The sequence below is a fragment of the Anas acuta genome, chromosome 14 (genome assembly GCF_963932015.1).
Source record: "Anas acuta chromosome 14, bAnaAcu1.1, whole genome shotgun sequence".
Lineage (NCBI taxonomy): Eukaryota > Metazoa > Chordata > Aves > Anseriformes > Anatidae > Anas > Anas acuta.
Window position 1 is genome coordinate 19,861,586 of NC_088992.1, and position 18,215 is coordinate 19,879,800.

The following is an 18,215-nucleotide window of genomic DNA, read 5'->3' on the forward strand; positions in this document are numbered from 1 at the left end:
TTGTCTCACTGCTAATTTGCGTTGGGCTGTGCGAATACTGCTGTCCCTAGAAGTACACAGGCTAGAGCTCTGTCTCCTTATGAATTCTTAAAGTATGTCAAGTTGAATTTGAAAGCATTTTTGTGCTTTCATAAGGAATGTATTTCTTCTTACTTATAACTTGTTAGTCTTATTATTCAGGTTTGGAATAGGGCTAGAAGAGCAAGCCAGTTTTGTTCTGCCTGACAAAGAAAGTGAATCATTTTCTATAACAAAAAAAAACAAACAACAACAACAACAACAACAACAACAAAACACCTTTTTTCCTCATTTTCAAAGCGTATGCTATATATGGGGCTTTTCTTATGGTTTAGTACAGGTCAAAAAAGAACACCAATTTGTAAACCAAAAAAATAGGTTTTAGTTAAAAGCTGCCAACATAAAATAATGTGGCAATTTCAGGTTTTTATCTCCCAGACAGTACTATTTGTTTATATTTTCGTTGAGCTAAGTCTCAATTTTTAGAATAAATGCAATTCTAAAACATTTAAAATTATATAAAAAAATAAATTTATAAAATTTTAAAATTCTAAAATAAAATTTTAAAATTTTAAAAAATTAAAAAAGCTTTTTTCCTTAGCTCTACTTCTGACTGATGTGGTAGTTGGGATTTTAATTCAAGCAATTATCTCTTTAGTGCTTACCAGGTAGAAATAGATTTAGTTTATTTAACTTTCTCTTTCTGTCTTCATAATATATTTCCCATCAGATAGTTTTGGAAGTTTACTTAGTCTGTATTTACTCTTCCCCAGATGATGAGATGAGAGAGACAGAAAATCGAACAGGAAAGGAAATGCCTCTGGCATCCCATAAAGGTCACTGTAACAATCTCATAATCTCATTTCCTCTTTAAAGTTTACCTGGGAGTCCCAATTTTTTTTTTTTTTTTTTTTTTTGCCTTAGCTCTGCCACTATGTAAAAAAGGAACTCAAGTCCCGTGTTGCAATTCTGTGGTATTGCGGTGAAATGGAGCATCCCTTTCCTTTCAGAGTTTACAAGTATTTATAAGGGAGCCAGCACTTTGCTTCCTTCAGATCACAAAACCAACCTGCCTGACAACTTCAACTAACAGGCGCCGGAAAAGGTAAGAATTCCTTTCTTCTCTAACACTGGGGCAGCACAAGCCTGACTCCAGCAGACTTCAGATGAAACTAAAGAAAACTTAAGTGTATTTAAATACTTGTCATGATGTTTTTCTCAGAACAGTACTTAAATGTGCCTGAAGTTAAATGCATATTGTATATATGTACACAGCTAATAGAATTATTATCTAAGAGAATAGCTAATGTTATAAATTAATGATCGTTTCTATGTTACCAGTATTCATTAACAGAGTGTGTTTATAGATAGATATATACTTATGATTAGGCTGTTCTCTGTTTTAAAAAAATGCAACACAATTGGCTTGGCCCTGCCTTGAGCTGGGACTGATTCAGGGGACATGAATTACTTTCTGACATATATTACTCTGCAATTCTCAGTGAAGGAATCTGTGCTGATTTATAGCACCTCGTGCTCTGGATCACAGGGAGCACATGATATTGGTACACTGTCCTCAGCTATGAAGTCCTCAGGCAACTGATTACTGATGTTCAGAAACCGAGTTTATTTCTGATTAATTTTTCAACAAAATTGTGAGTTGCGGGGGAAGATAATTTTAGGTGGAAGTTAACATTTTTAATCAGAAACGTGAATTGTGAAGCTTCTTCTTAAAGTCAGACAGAATTTTTTTATCTATCAGTTGGTATTGAAAAGAAAGCCTTTTTATCCCCTTCTCCTCCCTCTAAGTTTTTAATTGATATTTCAGTTACCGGTTTTATGAAGCATAGTGATGAATGTGGCATGTGGCAGTGAAAGAAATCAACATCTTTCAGAAAGATGCAAAAGGTATTTTTCTTTCAAAAATTACAGATAAACCTGCTTACAGTAGAAAAGCAGGTGCCAAGAATGTTTACCTTCTAATGAAGCAATATACTGCTGACAGACTGCCTGACAGTAGCTGGCTTTTGACCAAGGCTTCTGCCTCTCTCTGAGTTCAGATGCAATGCAAGCTGGTTCCTCTCTTGGATACTCTCTTGGAACTCTATACTTCTTCTGGTATCTTCTGGTCCCATTAATGCTGTGTGCTGTGTGGTATACAAAATCAGATGTCATTGCTCTCTTTGATATTGGCCCAGAAACAGCTGACTTCTGATCAAGATAATCTTGATAAGACTGCTAATAATAGCAGGAGCTGTCAGTGAGTAACAGATTTGGTGCACATACAAATACATACAAACTTCATAAACACAGATGAAAATGTTTCATAGAACATAAGAAGAAATCATGAGGATTACTCCCCTTCCATTGCAAAAGACTTGTTTGTGAAATGAAACTGCTTGGAAAAAAATACCTAATTTTTTCTTTTTTACACACATTTAGACTTCCACTGATAGTGAGAATAGACTTTGAAAGATATATTCACCTATCGCTCTTTCTAAGTCATTAGACTAAGTCATTCCTGTTCATTTTGTTTACTTTCCAGTTAAAGGAAAAATGCCTAAAAGTGTACCTAAATAACTTTAAGTTTTTCTTTTATGCTTCTGGTGGTTATTACAGTATTTGGCAAATATGGTTTTTGTTTCATGAAGGGCTCTAGCTTATTCTGAATTAAGGACAAAGAATTTTATGTGGGATCTAGAACATGATTATATATATATTGAATAGGTAATACAGATTCACTATATTTATGTAACATATTAACATTATATAATTCTGTAGCATTATTGTAACATATAATGTATATATGTGTGTGTATATATGTATATATAATGTATATATTGTATATATATAATTATGTAACATTAATGTAACATATAATGTCACATCATGTCACCTATTTTTATATACATCTATATATCTATGTAGTCTCACATGAGATATGTGTACGTCTCAAATGAACACAATGACAATCATATGCATATCTTACCATTTCTGAAAATACAGCTGTGGCACTTATTTCAGAAGGAATTTTGCCTGAAATTGCTTGAAAGATAAATCAGGCTGTGCAGCCTCAGATGGATACTAGGTGTAGGATCAGTTAGTATTGAAGCCAGCTGTACACTGCATTATTGACACTGCTGTCACTTGTTCTCACAGCGATGATGAAGACTACAGTATAGAAAAATACTCCAGCTGCTGCTTCATCTTATTCACAATCCTTTTTTTTTTTTTTTTTTTTTTTTCATAGGGCTACTGACATGCTTAAACCAAAGGATTTAAAAGCTTTGTAGGATTGGAGTTGGATATCCATTGATCCATTGATCCTTTGGTCCAAGTCCTTATTCATGCAATCGCCTTATTGGCATCAGTAGAGCTTTTCTTGCCAGAGGAATATTTAAGTTAGGGACTTGGGAATGCTTCTGAACTCTAAACCAGATAAAGGCCAAGACTTAGGCATACAATTGCCTCTAAGTTCCGTGATTTCTTCTCTCACAAACTGGTTCATGGTATGAATGATCAAAATCTTGCCTTGAAGTCCAGTGCACACCTGCTATGCAATTTTGATGTAGTCTCAGAATTCTTAGAATGGGACAATGTTTCTTAGTTCACTGGAGCTGAATCTGTCTTCTTATTCAGCTCTGAGCTGAACTTCAGCTACACACTCAAAAATCCTAAATGAAGTTAAGTAATTTATGTTTTCCTTGTAGATGTCTCACCTACTATTTGCCATACTTTCATTACTTTCCTTTGCTGCCCTTTTGGAAGCCCAGTGGAAGCTGAGAGAGAACGGTAAGAAGTCTTCACTTCCAGAGACCTACAGCTGAGTGTAGGACACAAGTGTGTTTCATAGTTACACTTGTGTGCACAATCACTGAGTTTTTAACTGTAGTTTCCTAGGCCAAGGTTCTTTCTATTTGATTGTGAATAGGTAGCCAACTAATTGGTATTAATGGAAGACATATTTAGAAGTCCTAAAATATTATCTTATATAATAGCTATTCATCTGAATATTTGCATTAGAAACTGTCTTATTCCCTATTCCCTGTTCTCTCGTTTCAAAAGTTTCAGTCATGCAGTCCAGAAGCAGAAACAGTATCTTGTGACTTACGTACATCCCATAAGCAAACAGCGAAAAATTAATTGTCAAAAAAGAGATTTCACAGAAAAAAAAAAAAAGTCTTAGAACTTAGAAATAATTGATCCAGCTTTTCTGGTGAATAAATTAAATGCAAATCCATTTGTAAATGAATACAGGGTCAGTAATAAACAAATCTTTTAAATAATTTTCTCATTTTTCTTTTATCAATTTTCTTATTGCTCACTGGAACTCTAGTTTCCTGAGCTGAGAGCTTGGCGTGGTTGTTGACACACTGAGAAACAAATTTTTGCCTCTTCTTGCCTGTAGAAGGGTCTCTGAGAGCATGGATTATGGTTGGGGAGCCTGTGACAGTAGTAGTAGTATGTCTGAGCAGTAGCGATTAAATTTGAGAACTGCTGCCACACAGAAGTGCAGTTGAAAATCTTCAGCCAACCTGACTACTACTTCACTTCCCATGTGAAACCATAGCAAAGAGACAAGATAATATTCCTTTAGTGGAATCATTCCGAATTCTTCTATGTGGTATGTTTACTAATTTAGAAAGACCAGCAGGGCACTGCAGAGTTACAAGATGGCATTTAGAAGACTGCATGTCCTTGTTGCAGTCCACTTTCCTCTGCTGTAGCTCAGAGATCCCATCTCTTAATAATTGCTCCATTTGGACTAGAGTGTTTCAAGTAAAGATTGTTCCCTGCAGAAAATGGAACACAACATTAGCTACACACATATACAAGTCGCTTACCTAGACCTCCTCTCCTTCCCATTATTCACTCACAGACCTTTGACACTGAGGAGGTCCTGTGGTGGAGCCAAGCACCATAGTACTGAGGGCTATTACATGCCCTTCTGTGAGCAAAACCCAAGGGCCACATGCAGGAAGAATATCTGGACTCAGTGTAATTTGGCATCCTCACCTTTAAAAGAAAGGTACCTGCCTCCTTCCCGTGGTTATAAACTGCTGTAAGATTCTCTGGGAACACAGAAATAATCATTTCTTCAATGAAAATGTCATCCTTAGTGGCCAGCAGGTTCTAGATAGATTTTAAATTTCTGAGTTAAACCTCTCCTTTTAGTGAAGATCTCCAGATGACAGTGGGGATCTACAGAAAGTCAGGGATTTGTTAGCAGTTTTCTGGATAGCAGAGCTGAAAAAGGGTCTGAGCTCAGTTACCACACTGTTAAGTATGAATAGCTGCTAACATGTCTTTTTCTGCAATCTCCACAAGTGTATGTCATAGAATCTGAGTGGAATGATGAGACACCAGCTAAAAAATTGGAGCTCACCTGTAACACATCTGATGAAGCACTGCCAGTTTACTGGAAAAAGGGCACAGAACTGATAGGAACTGGAAAGACTCTGATTGCTGAAGTGAAGGAGTTTCCGGATGCTGGCAACTACACCTGTCTGGCAGCTAATAGCCATGAAGTTGTCAGCTACGATTTCTTCCTCATAAGTAAAATAGACTCCAATGGGCAAATGATAAGGTCAATTCTGAAAAGTTATAAAGGTATGTTCATGGGATGATGTGGTGTATCTTGGTCAGCTTTGTGCATTGCACTTTTGTGAAGAGCAGAGGGAGCTCTCTTGAGAAACGTGTGATAAATGTGCACTTTAAAATGTGTCCTCTCCAAACACTGTGACAGTTAAAGGGAGATGATGACTTTCTGCATGTTTGTGCATGGCACTACTGATGAACAGCATAGGAATCTGTTATTATGGGCTTAATTTAGGACTCTGTAGACTTATAGGATGGAGTGATAACACTGGTATAAAATATATGGGATAACATCAATACTATGCCACTGCTTTTTCAGGTGGGGAAACAACTGATTTGCTTTTCCTCCATCTCACAGACCCAGCACTCAGGAGAGGGTCTGCCTCTAGCAAACAAATCACTGGAAAGCCAGGGCTATGTGATTTGTCAGAATCAGGGGCTGATCTAGATTTTAAGTGTTGTCATTTGGGCTTCTCTATTCATGACTAATTCACTGGAACAGGCCTGTGATATTTTGCATTTTTGCAATGAAGCTCACTCATTTAAAGGGGACTTATAAAAAAGATGGAGAACAACTTTTTGCTCTGTCAGATAATGATAGGATGAAAGAATGGTTTTAAACTAAAAGAGGGGAGATTTAGACTAGAGGTTAGGAGGAAATTCCTCACACAGAGGGTGATGAGGCACAGGAACAGGTTGCCCAGAAAAGCTGTGGATGTCCAGTCCCTGGAGGTGTTCAAGATCAAGTTGGATGAGGCCCTGGGCAACCTGATCTAGTGGGCAGCGTCCCTGCCCATGGCAGGGGGAGTTGGAACTGAGTAATCTTTAAGTCCCCTTCCAACCCAAGCCATTCTATGATTTTGTGATTCTACGATTTCTCTCTCAGCGTGCAGTCCCTCACTATAGAGCCAGAAATTTATCAATTTCCAAGTTTTTTTTCCCCTGGCTCCATCACTCACATATCAGATTCTGTAGACTGACCTGCCAGTCCCAGTCAACTATATCCAGGGTATAACACAGAGCTGCTGAGAGTCTGCAGTACTGGGCAGCAGAGAGAATACACACCTGTACTGAGGCCTCATCCACACTGGAGGCATTTCCACTGAGTGCCTCAGTGTGCAAAGTCATGAGGTTATCCTGTGTGTGAAGTCATGAGATTATCCACTGCCTGCACTCTCATGCACTGAGTAACAAATACAGAGGTTTTCCAACTGAATAGCTGCACTGTTTCTCTATGAAAGGAACAATGTATTTGTCCATATAAATCAATTACTGACAGCTCTCTGCAACAGCTTGTGTGTTCTAGCTCCCATCAACAGCTATGTAGATATGGTTAATGTGGTGCTATGTAAACCAGCCTTCAGCCTCTAACTGCGGTTATATGGCTTTTTAGCTGGAGGTGCCCTAATGGGCAGCATGAAATTGTGTTTGCCTACATACCCACCACCTGCCAAAGGCTACAGGAATCTGTTGAACTATTTTCTCTCTTCTTTGACTGTTTTCTTTCTTTGTCAATCTAGAGCCAAACAGGACGTTTTTAAAATGTGAAGCAAAGAACTACTCTGGAATTTTCATGTGTTCATGGATGACAGAAAATGAGAGTCCAAATGTGAAGTTCACAATCAGAAGTCTAAAAGGGTAAAAGCTTGTACTTTCCTTAGCCACCTCACAGCAAGGCCAGAAGAGCCCTTGATATTACTCTTTGTAGGAGATCCTGAACTGTAGGCTACTGAAAGCACATAGAAGGGGAGGAGTCCCACTTTCAGAGTCTCAACATCTGTAAAATGTTTTGAGATGTGACTGAGACTAACTTAACTGATAAGGGCATGGAAGTTGCTCAGAAATTAATAAGAATTGAAAATGGAGTAACCCCCACTGGACTGTTAGAGCTGCTGCAGTACAGCCACAGAATAACTTAAGCAATACCAAAAGCAGTTCATGAAGGGGAGAGAGAGGAAGTTGAGCCAAAAGGAGAAACAATCATAGCACTGAGTCCCTCTGCAGCAGATCCAGTGGAACTAAGGGAGTAGGAGGCTGCACCCACTGCAAAAGCCACATGTCCACTGCCAAGTCTCTGTTGAGGAACACTGCAGAAACCTGAGGGAAATATGTGAGGGGAACCTTGTGGGGATTTCCTACCTCCCACTACTCTTGAGGGTTTCTCCAAAACATGGAGTGCTTGGGCAAAGGTCATTTTAGTTTGTTAAAGAGGAAACAACTGTAAACTGTTTATTTTGCTGAATGCAAAAATAGACCAAGACTCAGGAAGTACTTTAGAGATGGCATCTTTTATTTGTTTCACAATGGAATAATTTAACCTTGACCTACTTTTTCCAGCAAGGTTTTGGAAAGGGCTGAGGAACACAGTTACGAGAGCTTGTCACAGTGCAGTGGTAATTAGAAAAGGAGATATTCTGGTTTAGGTTTAAACACAAATTTATACTTATAAGGTGGTGGTGCTGGGGGCTTTTGTGATATTTTTTTTATGTGTAATATAGCACTAAAAATGTAGAAATGTTCCCACTGAACTGTTTCTACTGAAGTGCAGACATAGAGTGATAGATGCAACAGCAAATCATCATCTTAACAATTGCATAGTATCATTATGGCAACAAAATTCTCAGAAGAAACCAGCATTTCCATTTTTTTTTTTCTTTTCTGTTTCATATTCAGCTCTCACGGAGATGTCACCTGCAGCAGCCCTGTAGCTAACACTGATAAATCAGTGACTGAATACACAGCCCAGTGCCAGAAAGAAAACTACTGTCAATTTGCTGAAGAGCACCAGCCAATTGAGATGTTCCTGGAGGTCATTGATGAGGTGGAATATGAGAACTACACTAGCAGCTTCTTCATTAGAGATATCAGTGAGTAAACCAGAAATCACCGTCAATTCTTAGCTTTATTATTGCTGTTGGTAGTGGAACTCACAATGGTAGCTGACTGAACCAAGTGTGGGAATCCCTGCCCTCTTCTACTGTAAATCTGTATCAAGCCTCCAGTTACAGGAACAGGGGAAAACAAATCATAACTGCAGTCTGGAAGAAGATGAGGAAGTGAAGAAGCAACATACCCGTAGCTTGTGACCTTCAACCCTCTCTCCCCCACATCTGCCAGAAGTTTCTCTAGCCTGCTCTATTAGATATGTTTAGGATAGGACATGTGGGAGAAGTCGGAGAATAACCAATAACCCAGCAGGCTCTGCACTGAGAAATGCAGATTTACTCTGATAATGGTTAATGTCAGGTATGGTTCACTCCTGATTCATTCTCACAGATGGACATCCAGGGCAGGCTAACAGAAACTGACAGGAAATAAGGGGAGCAGCTGTGACCATGATGGCACAGGGCACAGGAAAATGAAGTAGCATCCTAAAGAAACAGATGTTTTACTAAGTGCCTTAGCAATCAGCAAGGGTTAAAGATAACCATCTGTTTCTAACAGAGCCCTCTACAATCCTCCAGGAAAAAAAAAAAAAAAAAAAAAAAAAAAAAAGCACAATTTCACATTTCACCCAGAAAGTCTCAGGGAGTGTTGTTAATTCTCCATAAGAAGCATAAGGCAGTTCTTACACATCATGCCAACCCCTGTCTTAATTTAATGGAGATTTAATGGAGGCTATGAAAGCTGGTTCATATAAAACTTATCAACAGTAGTACAGTAACATGTGATATTATGCTGCTAATGTGAATTAATACATTCTATGTTTTCTCTTGCAGTAAAACCTGATCCACCCCAATGTCAGTATGCAGGCACAAATGGAACAGTGACCTGGACGTATCCCAGAACATGGAGCACACCAAAGACCTACTTCCCTTTGACTTTCAAGGTCAAAGTTGAACGTACAAAGAAACATGAAAACCAGGTAGAGGTAAACATTTGATACATTATTTTCCTGCTTTGACATGCATTTTAAATAAATAAATAAATAAATAAAAGGTGCTGAGCCCCATACGTGGCAAGGTTCTGTTTTGGAAGAAAATGACCTCCTTCCCAGTTCAATGAGCAGTAAGATCCAGGTAACACTCAGGGGTGGATGCAACCTGATGTAACTGGGGAGATAAAATCCTGTCCAGCATTGCATAGCCATATTAGCATGAGAAAAGTATCTACTAATTCATAAGTAGGCTGTGTGGGTCCTAATGTGGGAAAATCCCAATTTCAATAAGCCTAGGATCTGTTGCACTGGGTTCCTTGTATGTTAGTACCTGAGCAGCTCAGACTGACTTTTTAGTTGGATTGGCAAGTAAGGCAAGTAATCAATGACTCATTTGGAAGCATTTCTGTGGAGATGGGTGAAAACTACAGTCCTTGGCTCTCCTATTCCAGTTGTTAGTTAATTGTTAACTAAATATTACTAATCCATATTAGCTTGAAATAAAAAAATGGGTTTGCTTCTGTTGCTAATGCTTATGGGTACTCTAAAGGACACAGAACAGCAGTATGGTGATTTGTCTAGGTTGGCAAAGACATCAACAGCAAAACTGGAAAGAAGTGCTTAGACCAGCTGACTATAGTGCAGGTCCTTAACTGCAGTGCTGCTCCGCCTTGGTTGAGCAATCTGAAAAGTGAACAAATGTAATCATTACAGTCTGACTACTGATTAAACCAAGGACACTAAAGGATGTCGTTTTATGTATGAAAAAAAAAAAAAAAAAAAAAAAAAAAAAAAAGCTTTTACCAGCAGATGGAGCCATTTACCTAGTGCTGATTCCTTGATTTTAGCAGGGCTGCATTGTGCAATCCCTTAGGTAGAGAAACTGCCCAGTCCACAGAGCACTACTTGTATCTACCACAAGTCTTCAGTGGAAGTCTCAACAATACTGAAAATCAGCAAATGCTGACTCTTATGGTCCCCTCTGTGGGCAAGAAGAAAAAAAAAAGAAAAACTGTGATAGACAAAAAACCCCTTTGTTTTAGTGACAGTTTCACTTTGGGGTTTGGATCACTTTACATCATTAGCTTAAACAGAAAGTGGCTGGTTTATTTTGTTTCTGCTGAGACTGAAGTTCTTACAACTCTCATGACTTTGACATCTATGGGATGGTGCCTTTGAAACAACAGAGCATCAGTAATTTTTTGAGTTACACATGCTTATTGCAGTCTGTCTGGCACCTTACTGTGTGACCCTTACTGATGGAGCTGTGCTCTGTTGATAGGAATATGACACTGATGAGCAGTCTATTCAGATTCCAGCGACTGGGCCAAAAGACAAGATCTCTGTGAAGGCCAGGGATCGCTATTACAACTCATCCTGGAGTGAGTGGTCTTCACTTTGCAGGTAAGCCCAACAGAGCCTCTACTGGAGGAGCAGGGAGCCATAGCTGGACAGGTGCTCTCAATAGTGAAGGTGAATTCCTAATCCCCAGCAGACAGGGGAACTTCTGAGACCTGCATTATCTTGTTCTGAGTCTTTTAGAGAAATTGAGGGGTGGAGTTTCACTAGATGGCTCAGACCTGCAAAGCTTTATTGAGAAATGGGCTAAAAATCTAGGTCTGGGGAAAAATGAAGATAATTCTTTGTAAATTTCCTTTATCTTATTTTACAGATAACCAGTAAGAGATCCTAGGAGCACAATGGTCCTAAGGAAAGCAAAGGATGAATTAGGACAAGAAAATAGGCATAACTAGAAGAAAAATATGCATTTGAGATTATTAAGAAGCCACGACATATCTTTTTTCATAATAGATTAATATCACCTCTAGCATACATCATGTTATATTAACATGTGTAGTATTTTGATGCATTGCTGTCAGCTATTATTGTAGGTTCTGCATATTATTGTATTGCATTTATTTATTTATTTATTATTTACTTGATATGAATAGCAATGTCAGATGATGGCAGCTGCTAGTAAAAGTGCTTCATCTGTTAATTGATATGGAAAGTAACTTATAGAAAGAACTTTTTATTGTTTTTAATCGTTTATTTATTTATTTAATTATTTATGTATTTATTTATGTATTTAATTATTTATTAATATTTATTTTGTTGAAATACATCAGCATAGAAAGTCTTGGCTGCATGAGGCAGCTATGTATCATGTATCTGGGCCATCTTCATCTTCCAGTCTGACAGTTAATATTTTAGAAGAAGGAACTGCAAGTTCAGAGTCCTGGAAATGTTACCTGCTGTATTTTGTCAGCTGTTTGTGCTTACATCATGTTGATGGTCAAGCTGGTCAACACTGAAAATGGTTGTTGCATGAGAGATCAACCATTCCTGAAGCCTTACACTTGCAGCTGAGCCCAAGCTGCAGTGGGAGTGATGAGAGTGCCAGTAGTTGGCAGGGAGGCAGCTTCAAGGTGCCTGCGTTCATTCATTCCAAAGCTGTTGTTAGGAGTCCTGCTGCCACTTTCCATGAGCATGTAAATGGCAGCCAGTAGCTGAATATAACACCTCCTAAATAAAACTATTTTTCTTTCATGCTTGTGATCATTAGAGGGCTTTTATTTGGTGGCCCATGTCTAGCCAGTGCATCACTTACAGTGGAGTTTTCTGATAACAAAATTCACTGAGACCTGCTATGCTGTAGGCACAACAAGAAGGCACAAGTAGTCAGGAATTTGCAACGGCAACCAAAGGCAGCTTAAATTATTTAAAAGTCTAACTGCAGCGTATCTGATATTTCAGAGAGCAAATGGTAACTGGTTTTATAGATGAATGTTAAGCATTTAAGTAAAGTTAGAATATTAGAATACATATTTCTATAGTTAATTTTAAAATTGCTTCCCTAGTACTGCAAGATGTGCTAGGTGTCTTCACAGAACCTTAGGAAAAAAAAAAATCAAGTCCTAGTTCTGAACTGCTTACAGTGTAAGTCCCCAGGTCTGGAAAAAAAGCAGAAGCATGTGTTGAAGCCTGTATGTTTTTGTCAAACACCTAAATTGTGACTTTCAGGAGGGGAAAATACTTTTAAATATCTTGGAGGATTTAGGCCTTAATCCCTGATACAGAATCACTGAAATTAAGAGATTTCCATTGTGACCATGCTTCCTTTTTTTTCCAGTTTTAGAAATGGGTGGTGATTTAGTCTTTAAACATTGAAATATGGGAAGTATCTGATATTTCAGAAAAGTGTTGATAATCTTGCTACAAGTACTGCTGGTATTTATTAATATTTTGTATACTTCTTATTTCTGCTATAAATGCAAGAATTAAATTAACTTCATGACATGCTTGTTTTTCAAATAAATGCATCTAATAAATGCATTTCAAAAACAAAATTTGCTTTACTTGTGATCTTTTAAGATGAATGGTTAATATGTGTCGTGGTTTAACCCGGCCGGCAGCTAAACACCACGCAGCCGTTCGCTCACCCTCCCCCCTCCCTCTCTGGGACAGGGGAGAGAAATGGAAAGTGAAGCCCGTGAGTTGAGATAAAGACAGTTTAATAAGACAGGAAAATAATAATAACAAAAATAATAATAACAATAACAACAATAATAATAATAATAATAATAATAATAACACAATGGTGATAATAGGTAAGTAATAATAATATGTACAAACAAGTGATGCACAATGCAATTGCTCACCACCCGCTGACCGATGCCCAGCCTAACCCCGAGCAGTCCGGCCCCCTCCCCCCGGCTAGCCACCCCTATATGTTGTTTAGCATGACGTCAGATGGTATGGAATACCCCCTTGGCTAGTTTGGGTCACCTGTCCTGGGTCTGTCCCCTCCCAGCTCTTACTGCACCCCCAGCCTGCCCGTTGGCAGGACAGAGCAAAAGGCTGAGATGTCCTTGGCTTGGTATAAGCACTGCTCTGCAACAATTAAAACATCGGGGTGTTATCAGCACTCTTCTCATCCTAAGCCAAAACACAGCATTCCACCAGCTACTAGGAAGAAAATTAATTCTGTTCTAACTGAGACCAAGACAATATGACATGTGACTTTACCAGAATATTTGCACTGCTTCTGAGGCAACGTCTGCAGGGAGACGTAACATATTTTCTTATATGAATCGACCAATGCTACCAAATTCATGGCCTGTAAAACTGTACAGGACAACAGTGGAAAGTGACGTGGTACAGAACCCTCTTCTGCAAGCTGAGAAATGATTGCTTCTTTTGCAGTCTAAGGGTACATTGAAATTCATTGGCCTTTGTGGTCAGGAGGTTTGCAACTGAAACCAGGCTGACATATCTTGAGGTCTTTGAGGTTTCTCTCTGATACCGTTGGTACAATGTTCAGAATTAGTGGGACCTTTCAGTTCTTCAGATATCTTGGGTGAAACCCTGGCACCATTGAAACCAATCATTGAAACCCTGTATTAACTTTGAGTCACACTAGTTTTCACACAGAAATACTCAGGTTAATGTACAAGTATCCTGACAAAGCCAATACTATTGTCTTAGGAGAATATGCCTTTCTGTGCCAACAACAAAGCACGGCTTGAAACTCCCATTTCTTCTGCAGAAAGCAAGTTAATTGTAAAATGGCTGCACTCTAAGACATAAAGTTGGCTACAATCATTATCTATTTCCTGGGACCTGATACAGCACCTCTGAATGTCTGCTCTAGAAATTGTCAGTCTCCCATCTCTGAGCAGCTCACTAATTTGTAGAAAAAGGGGTTACTATCACACCACATATTCACTAGGGTGGCTCCATATACATATATTTCCTAATGTACTCTATCCACTTAAGAAAATAATAGTTGATGTGTCAGTTAATCCTCATGCTTCTCTTTCTTAATTCCTCTCCTTGTTGAGCTGAAAAAAATCTGGAAACCTTATAAATTTAACAACAACACTCAGTTGGCCTGCACAACGCACAAAATTGCCATCAAAGCCTTCAGACTGCAAAACCAAAGTTGCAGAACTAAAATCATGATGGAATTAAGTATATTCCTGCGGATCCTATTGTACAACAGGCATTGATTATAGGATCACAAAATACGTCTTTTACTAGACCCCTGTCTTACTCACCATTCTCTGGAAATGGGCAGCACCTCCAGCTTTCTATTTGTACTCATCATTCAGCATGCGACTTTAGATTTTACCTACCACACCCCCATAAATCTGCACTGAACACACACTGACTAATTCCCTTCGGGGCTTTTTGTGGGTGCTTCTCATCTTAAAGAATGTTTTACAAATAGTTGATGTACTTAATGAGGCACTAATAGGTTGCAGTAAGAGCTTGCTGTCCTCTATGTGCTTCCACCTTTAGAGGTGGGTAAGCAGGCACTTGCTAACATCAAAAAGGAAAAAAGGCTTACCTTAATTACGGGGTTTGTGAGAGAATGCATATTAAGATTTCAGTTCCAAATGCTTCACATCCACCCATCCTTCCATATCGGCTTTCAGTTTTTCCCTCTTCATAAGTTGTAGCTTCTCTCTTATAAAAATCACAGTATTTGTACTGAAGGCAAAATCAATGTATGTCCTCTACCTTTGCCCTGAGACATTCAGCAATGTTAGAAGAAACTTCCTCGAATATTTCAGTTTGACTGACTTCTGTGTGACAGAATTTCAAAGTGCAAACCACCTGAAAATTACATCTTGAAATATAAAACAGAAGGCAATTTAAAATAAGACCTATTCTATACTCACTTTCCAGTTCACTCAATACTTCATGTTAAGCTGTTAATGCCTATCTTGCATATGTCTGTGAAGGAAGAATCAAGTCATTGAGCAATGGTGTGACACCAAGACAGAAAGATTGACAAGGTAGCTGCACAACAGTGGGTATCACAACATCGCAATTTATCTTAAAGTTATCAGAAGATACAAAGAAAAACAAAAAAAAATCAGCTCTACCCTTTGCAGATTGTTGTTGTTGTTGTTTGTTTGTTTCTTTTTTTTTTTTTTTTTGACTTTCTAAAATAACACGTGAAATGTTCAGCTGGGATCTGTCCCAGCTTGATTCCTTCAATTGTACAGAAAAAGTCCTTTGATTATTTTTAAGGTGTGGAAAATAGGAAACTCACTTGCCTTCAGGCAAATACCCAAATGTTTTGGCACAGTTTGATGACTTAAGAAATACATCACTTGATTCTCATGCCTTCCATTGAGCAAGACTTTAAATTCTTAATTAATTGCACATGGGTGGACAACCCTAACCACCTACGCACAAAAAAATATATAAAATAAATAAATAAAAATGAAACAGTTTGTGAAATGGATTATGTATAAACATGCACTGGAATCACTAATACGTCAGAATTCCCACTCTTGATGATATCAGTATCAACCTTGCCTTGTACATTCTTCACAGGGATACGTGGCTGCAATGAGTATGTTTTCAGCTATTCCATGTGCCTTTTTTTCAGCGCCGTTGATGTCCTCAATGTAAGGTGCTCTGCCTTATGAATGGGAACAAGCTACTATACATCAATACTTTCTGGAATGCAGCCAGATAACATCCTCCCATGCAGAATAAAACAGGCACTTGACTAATGACTTGCTGCAGCAGCATATTTGGCATCACATTGTGGCTCTGCTCTGAGCTACAAAAATAAAACCAATATATCAGTAATTGTGACACATATTCTCACACTCAGAAAAACATGCACTGCATATTATATCTTTACCAGATGTAACAGGCCCATTAAAGCTAATAAACATTTGCTCACTATGTAAAGACTTTTTATTCTTCAAAACAACAACTTGGAGAGGTAAGAAGTTGGGAAAAGACAAGATACAGTGATAAAAGTAGAAAATTATCAGTCCCCCAGTAATATACATGTAGTCAAAACAGCACCCCCTGTCTGATGGAAACTAACACGAGTTTGCTGATGAGGCCAACATTTTACTTGGAAGTTTTCAATCCGAGCAGAGTATTTACCATCAATTTCAGAACTAGTTTTAGCTGTGGTAAAAAGGCCTACTCATTGAACTCTGGGAAGCAGATATTACTAAATAGGTCTGAACATTTTTTTTGCAACCAGTCATACTTCTATGTAGCTAAAATCAGTACAATTTACTATCACTCTGATGTCCATATCTGCATTGTGAAATCTAGAAATGTTGCCTCATAAGGACAAATACAATATGCCACAAAATCCCTAAGCAGGTGACTACCACCAACAGTTCACTTTCGCCTTCACAAATCACAGATTCGGTGTAGGTTGGCATGGACCACTGGAGGTCAGCTGGTTCCACACATCCATGCCCCACCACCAAACCATGACCAATTTAGAAGAGTTTTTGAATATCTCCAAGGATGGAGTTCACACAATCTCTTTGGCCAACCTATTCCAACATTTGGCTACTCTCATTGTGAAAATTGTTTTCCTCACTTCTAATTGGAATTTCTCTTGTTGCAATCTGCTGTATTCCTTCTCCTTCTTTCACTGTGTACCTCTAAGAAGAGTCTGGCTCTGTCTTCTCTGTACCCCCCTATAAAATAGCTGAAGACAACAATAAGACTTTGCGTCCTGTCTTCAAAGTGAGCAAACTAATTCTCTCAATCTCTCTAGTATATGTTTCATCCCTCTAAACATCTTCTTGGTGGTCCTTCACTAGACTTGTTCCAGTATTTCAGAGTCTTTCATGTGCAGGGGACCCAGAACCATACACAGCAGTCCACACACAGCCTTGTAAGTGCTGAGCAGAGTGAAATAATTATTTCTTTTGACTTGATAACTGTATTCTTAACAATACAGCCTAGTATGTGGGGTCATACTTCTTCACAATGAGGTAAACCACTGGCTCAGGTCCAGCTTGTCCACCAAGAGAAGAACTGCTCTGTATTCTCCGCTCAATCTGCTTCTGAATGTTCTTGAAGGCAGCATTTTGACTTGGAGGAACCTTTGGCCTACCTGAGGATGACAGGTGTCAGGCTGTCAGACCAGCTCCATTTGAAGACTACCAGAGCAAACAAGTCTCTGCAAGTTTGGACAGAAAAGTGCCTCAGATGAAGCACATTTTCAGTCAACTGGTGAATATTTTTGCACTTTGCCAATATGAATTCTTCCCATTCTTGAAGTTAGGCAGATGGATATTGAGGCATTTTGGTATCCTTTTAAATAGGAGTTGTGATAAAGGCTTTGTGGCATTAATTTTACAGAATTTTATTTTTAGATTTTGCATCTAAGTATTACCTCATTGTAGAAAGTGAAACTGAATATTACTTTCTGTGTATGGCATTTTTCTTCCTAAAGCTTCAGGATAGATTTGATGTTTCAAAATGCAAAAGTCTCCAGTTTTGTTGGATCTCTGCTCTATCTAGTGTTCTGCCTCTTATGCACCCTACAATATATCACAGCTTCGCATCAGATATCCATCCTATCTAAATGGTCTGGGCAGACCCTATGCAGCTTAAAGTCTGTTGCTCAGAAAATGAATGATAAATTGATTTGGAAGCCCTAATCAAAACACCTAAACACTACTTGAAAGGAAACATTCACACCATGGATTTGCTGCTATGGGGCACAGAATAAGTATCAGGAATCCTTTTGATATTACGATAACTTTTAAGTGCCAAGAAAAATCTCAGCCAAAATCTGTCTCACTCATTAGGCCACCTCCAAATATCTCACTCATTACTCCCACTTCCAAATGTGCTGTCTTCCTTTCTTCACTAGGCCTCAGAAAACCTCCCTACAGAAGGCTGTAAACAGATGCTTATATTCTTTTGCTAGAAC

General features: G+C 38.5%; 1 protein-coding gene across 3 annotated transcripts; it reads left to right on the forward strand.

Moving 5' to 3' along the window:
* The first annotated feature begins 666 nt into the window (after positions 1-666).
* Positions 667-12,787, forward strand: IL12B (interleukin 12B). 3 transcript variants are annotated; one of them, XM_068698466.1, is made up of 8 exons: positions 669-1,123; positions 3,729-3,810; positions 5,347-5,628; positions 7,137-7,254; positions 8,290-8,483; positions 9,336-9,487; positions 10,776-10,897; positions 11,166-12,787. In XM_068698466.1, exons 2-8 carry the CDS (start codon positions 3,729-3,731, stop codon positions 11,167-11,169), a joined length of 954 nt encoding a protein of 317 aa, XP_068554567.1. In that variant the 5' UTR covers positions 669-1,123; the 3' UTR covers positions 11,170-12,787. The 3 variants fall into 3 exon arrangements, with proteins under 3 accessions (XP_068554569.1, XP_068554567.1, XP_068554568.1); XM_068698467.1 differs by having other exon boundaries at positions 9,336-9,481; XM_068698468.1 differs by lacking the exon at positions 11,166-12,787 and having other exon boundaries at positions 667-1,123; positions 9,336-9,481; positions 10,776-10,901.
* The last annotated feature ends 5,428 nt before the right edge of the window (positions 12,788-18,215 follow it).

Excerpts from the sequence above, each read along its gene's own strand:
- IL12B (XM_068698466.1), top strand. The coding sequence starts at position 3,729 with ATGTCTCACCTACTATTTGCCATACTTTCATTACTTTCCTTTGCTGCC. Across the intron at positions 3,811-5,346 it reads GTGGAAGCTGAGAGAGAACG|TGTATGTCATAGAATCTGAG; the intron begins GTAAGAAGTCTT and ends AATCTCCACAAG. Across the intron at positions 8,484-9,335 it reads CTTCTTCATTAGAGATATCA|TAAAACCTGATCCACCCCAA; the intron begins GTGAGTAAACCA and ends TTTCTCTTGCAG.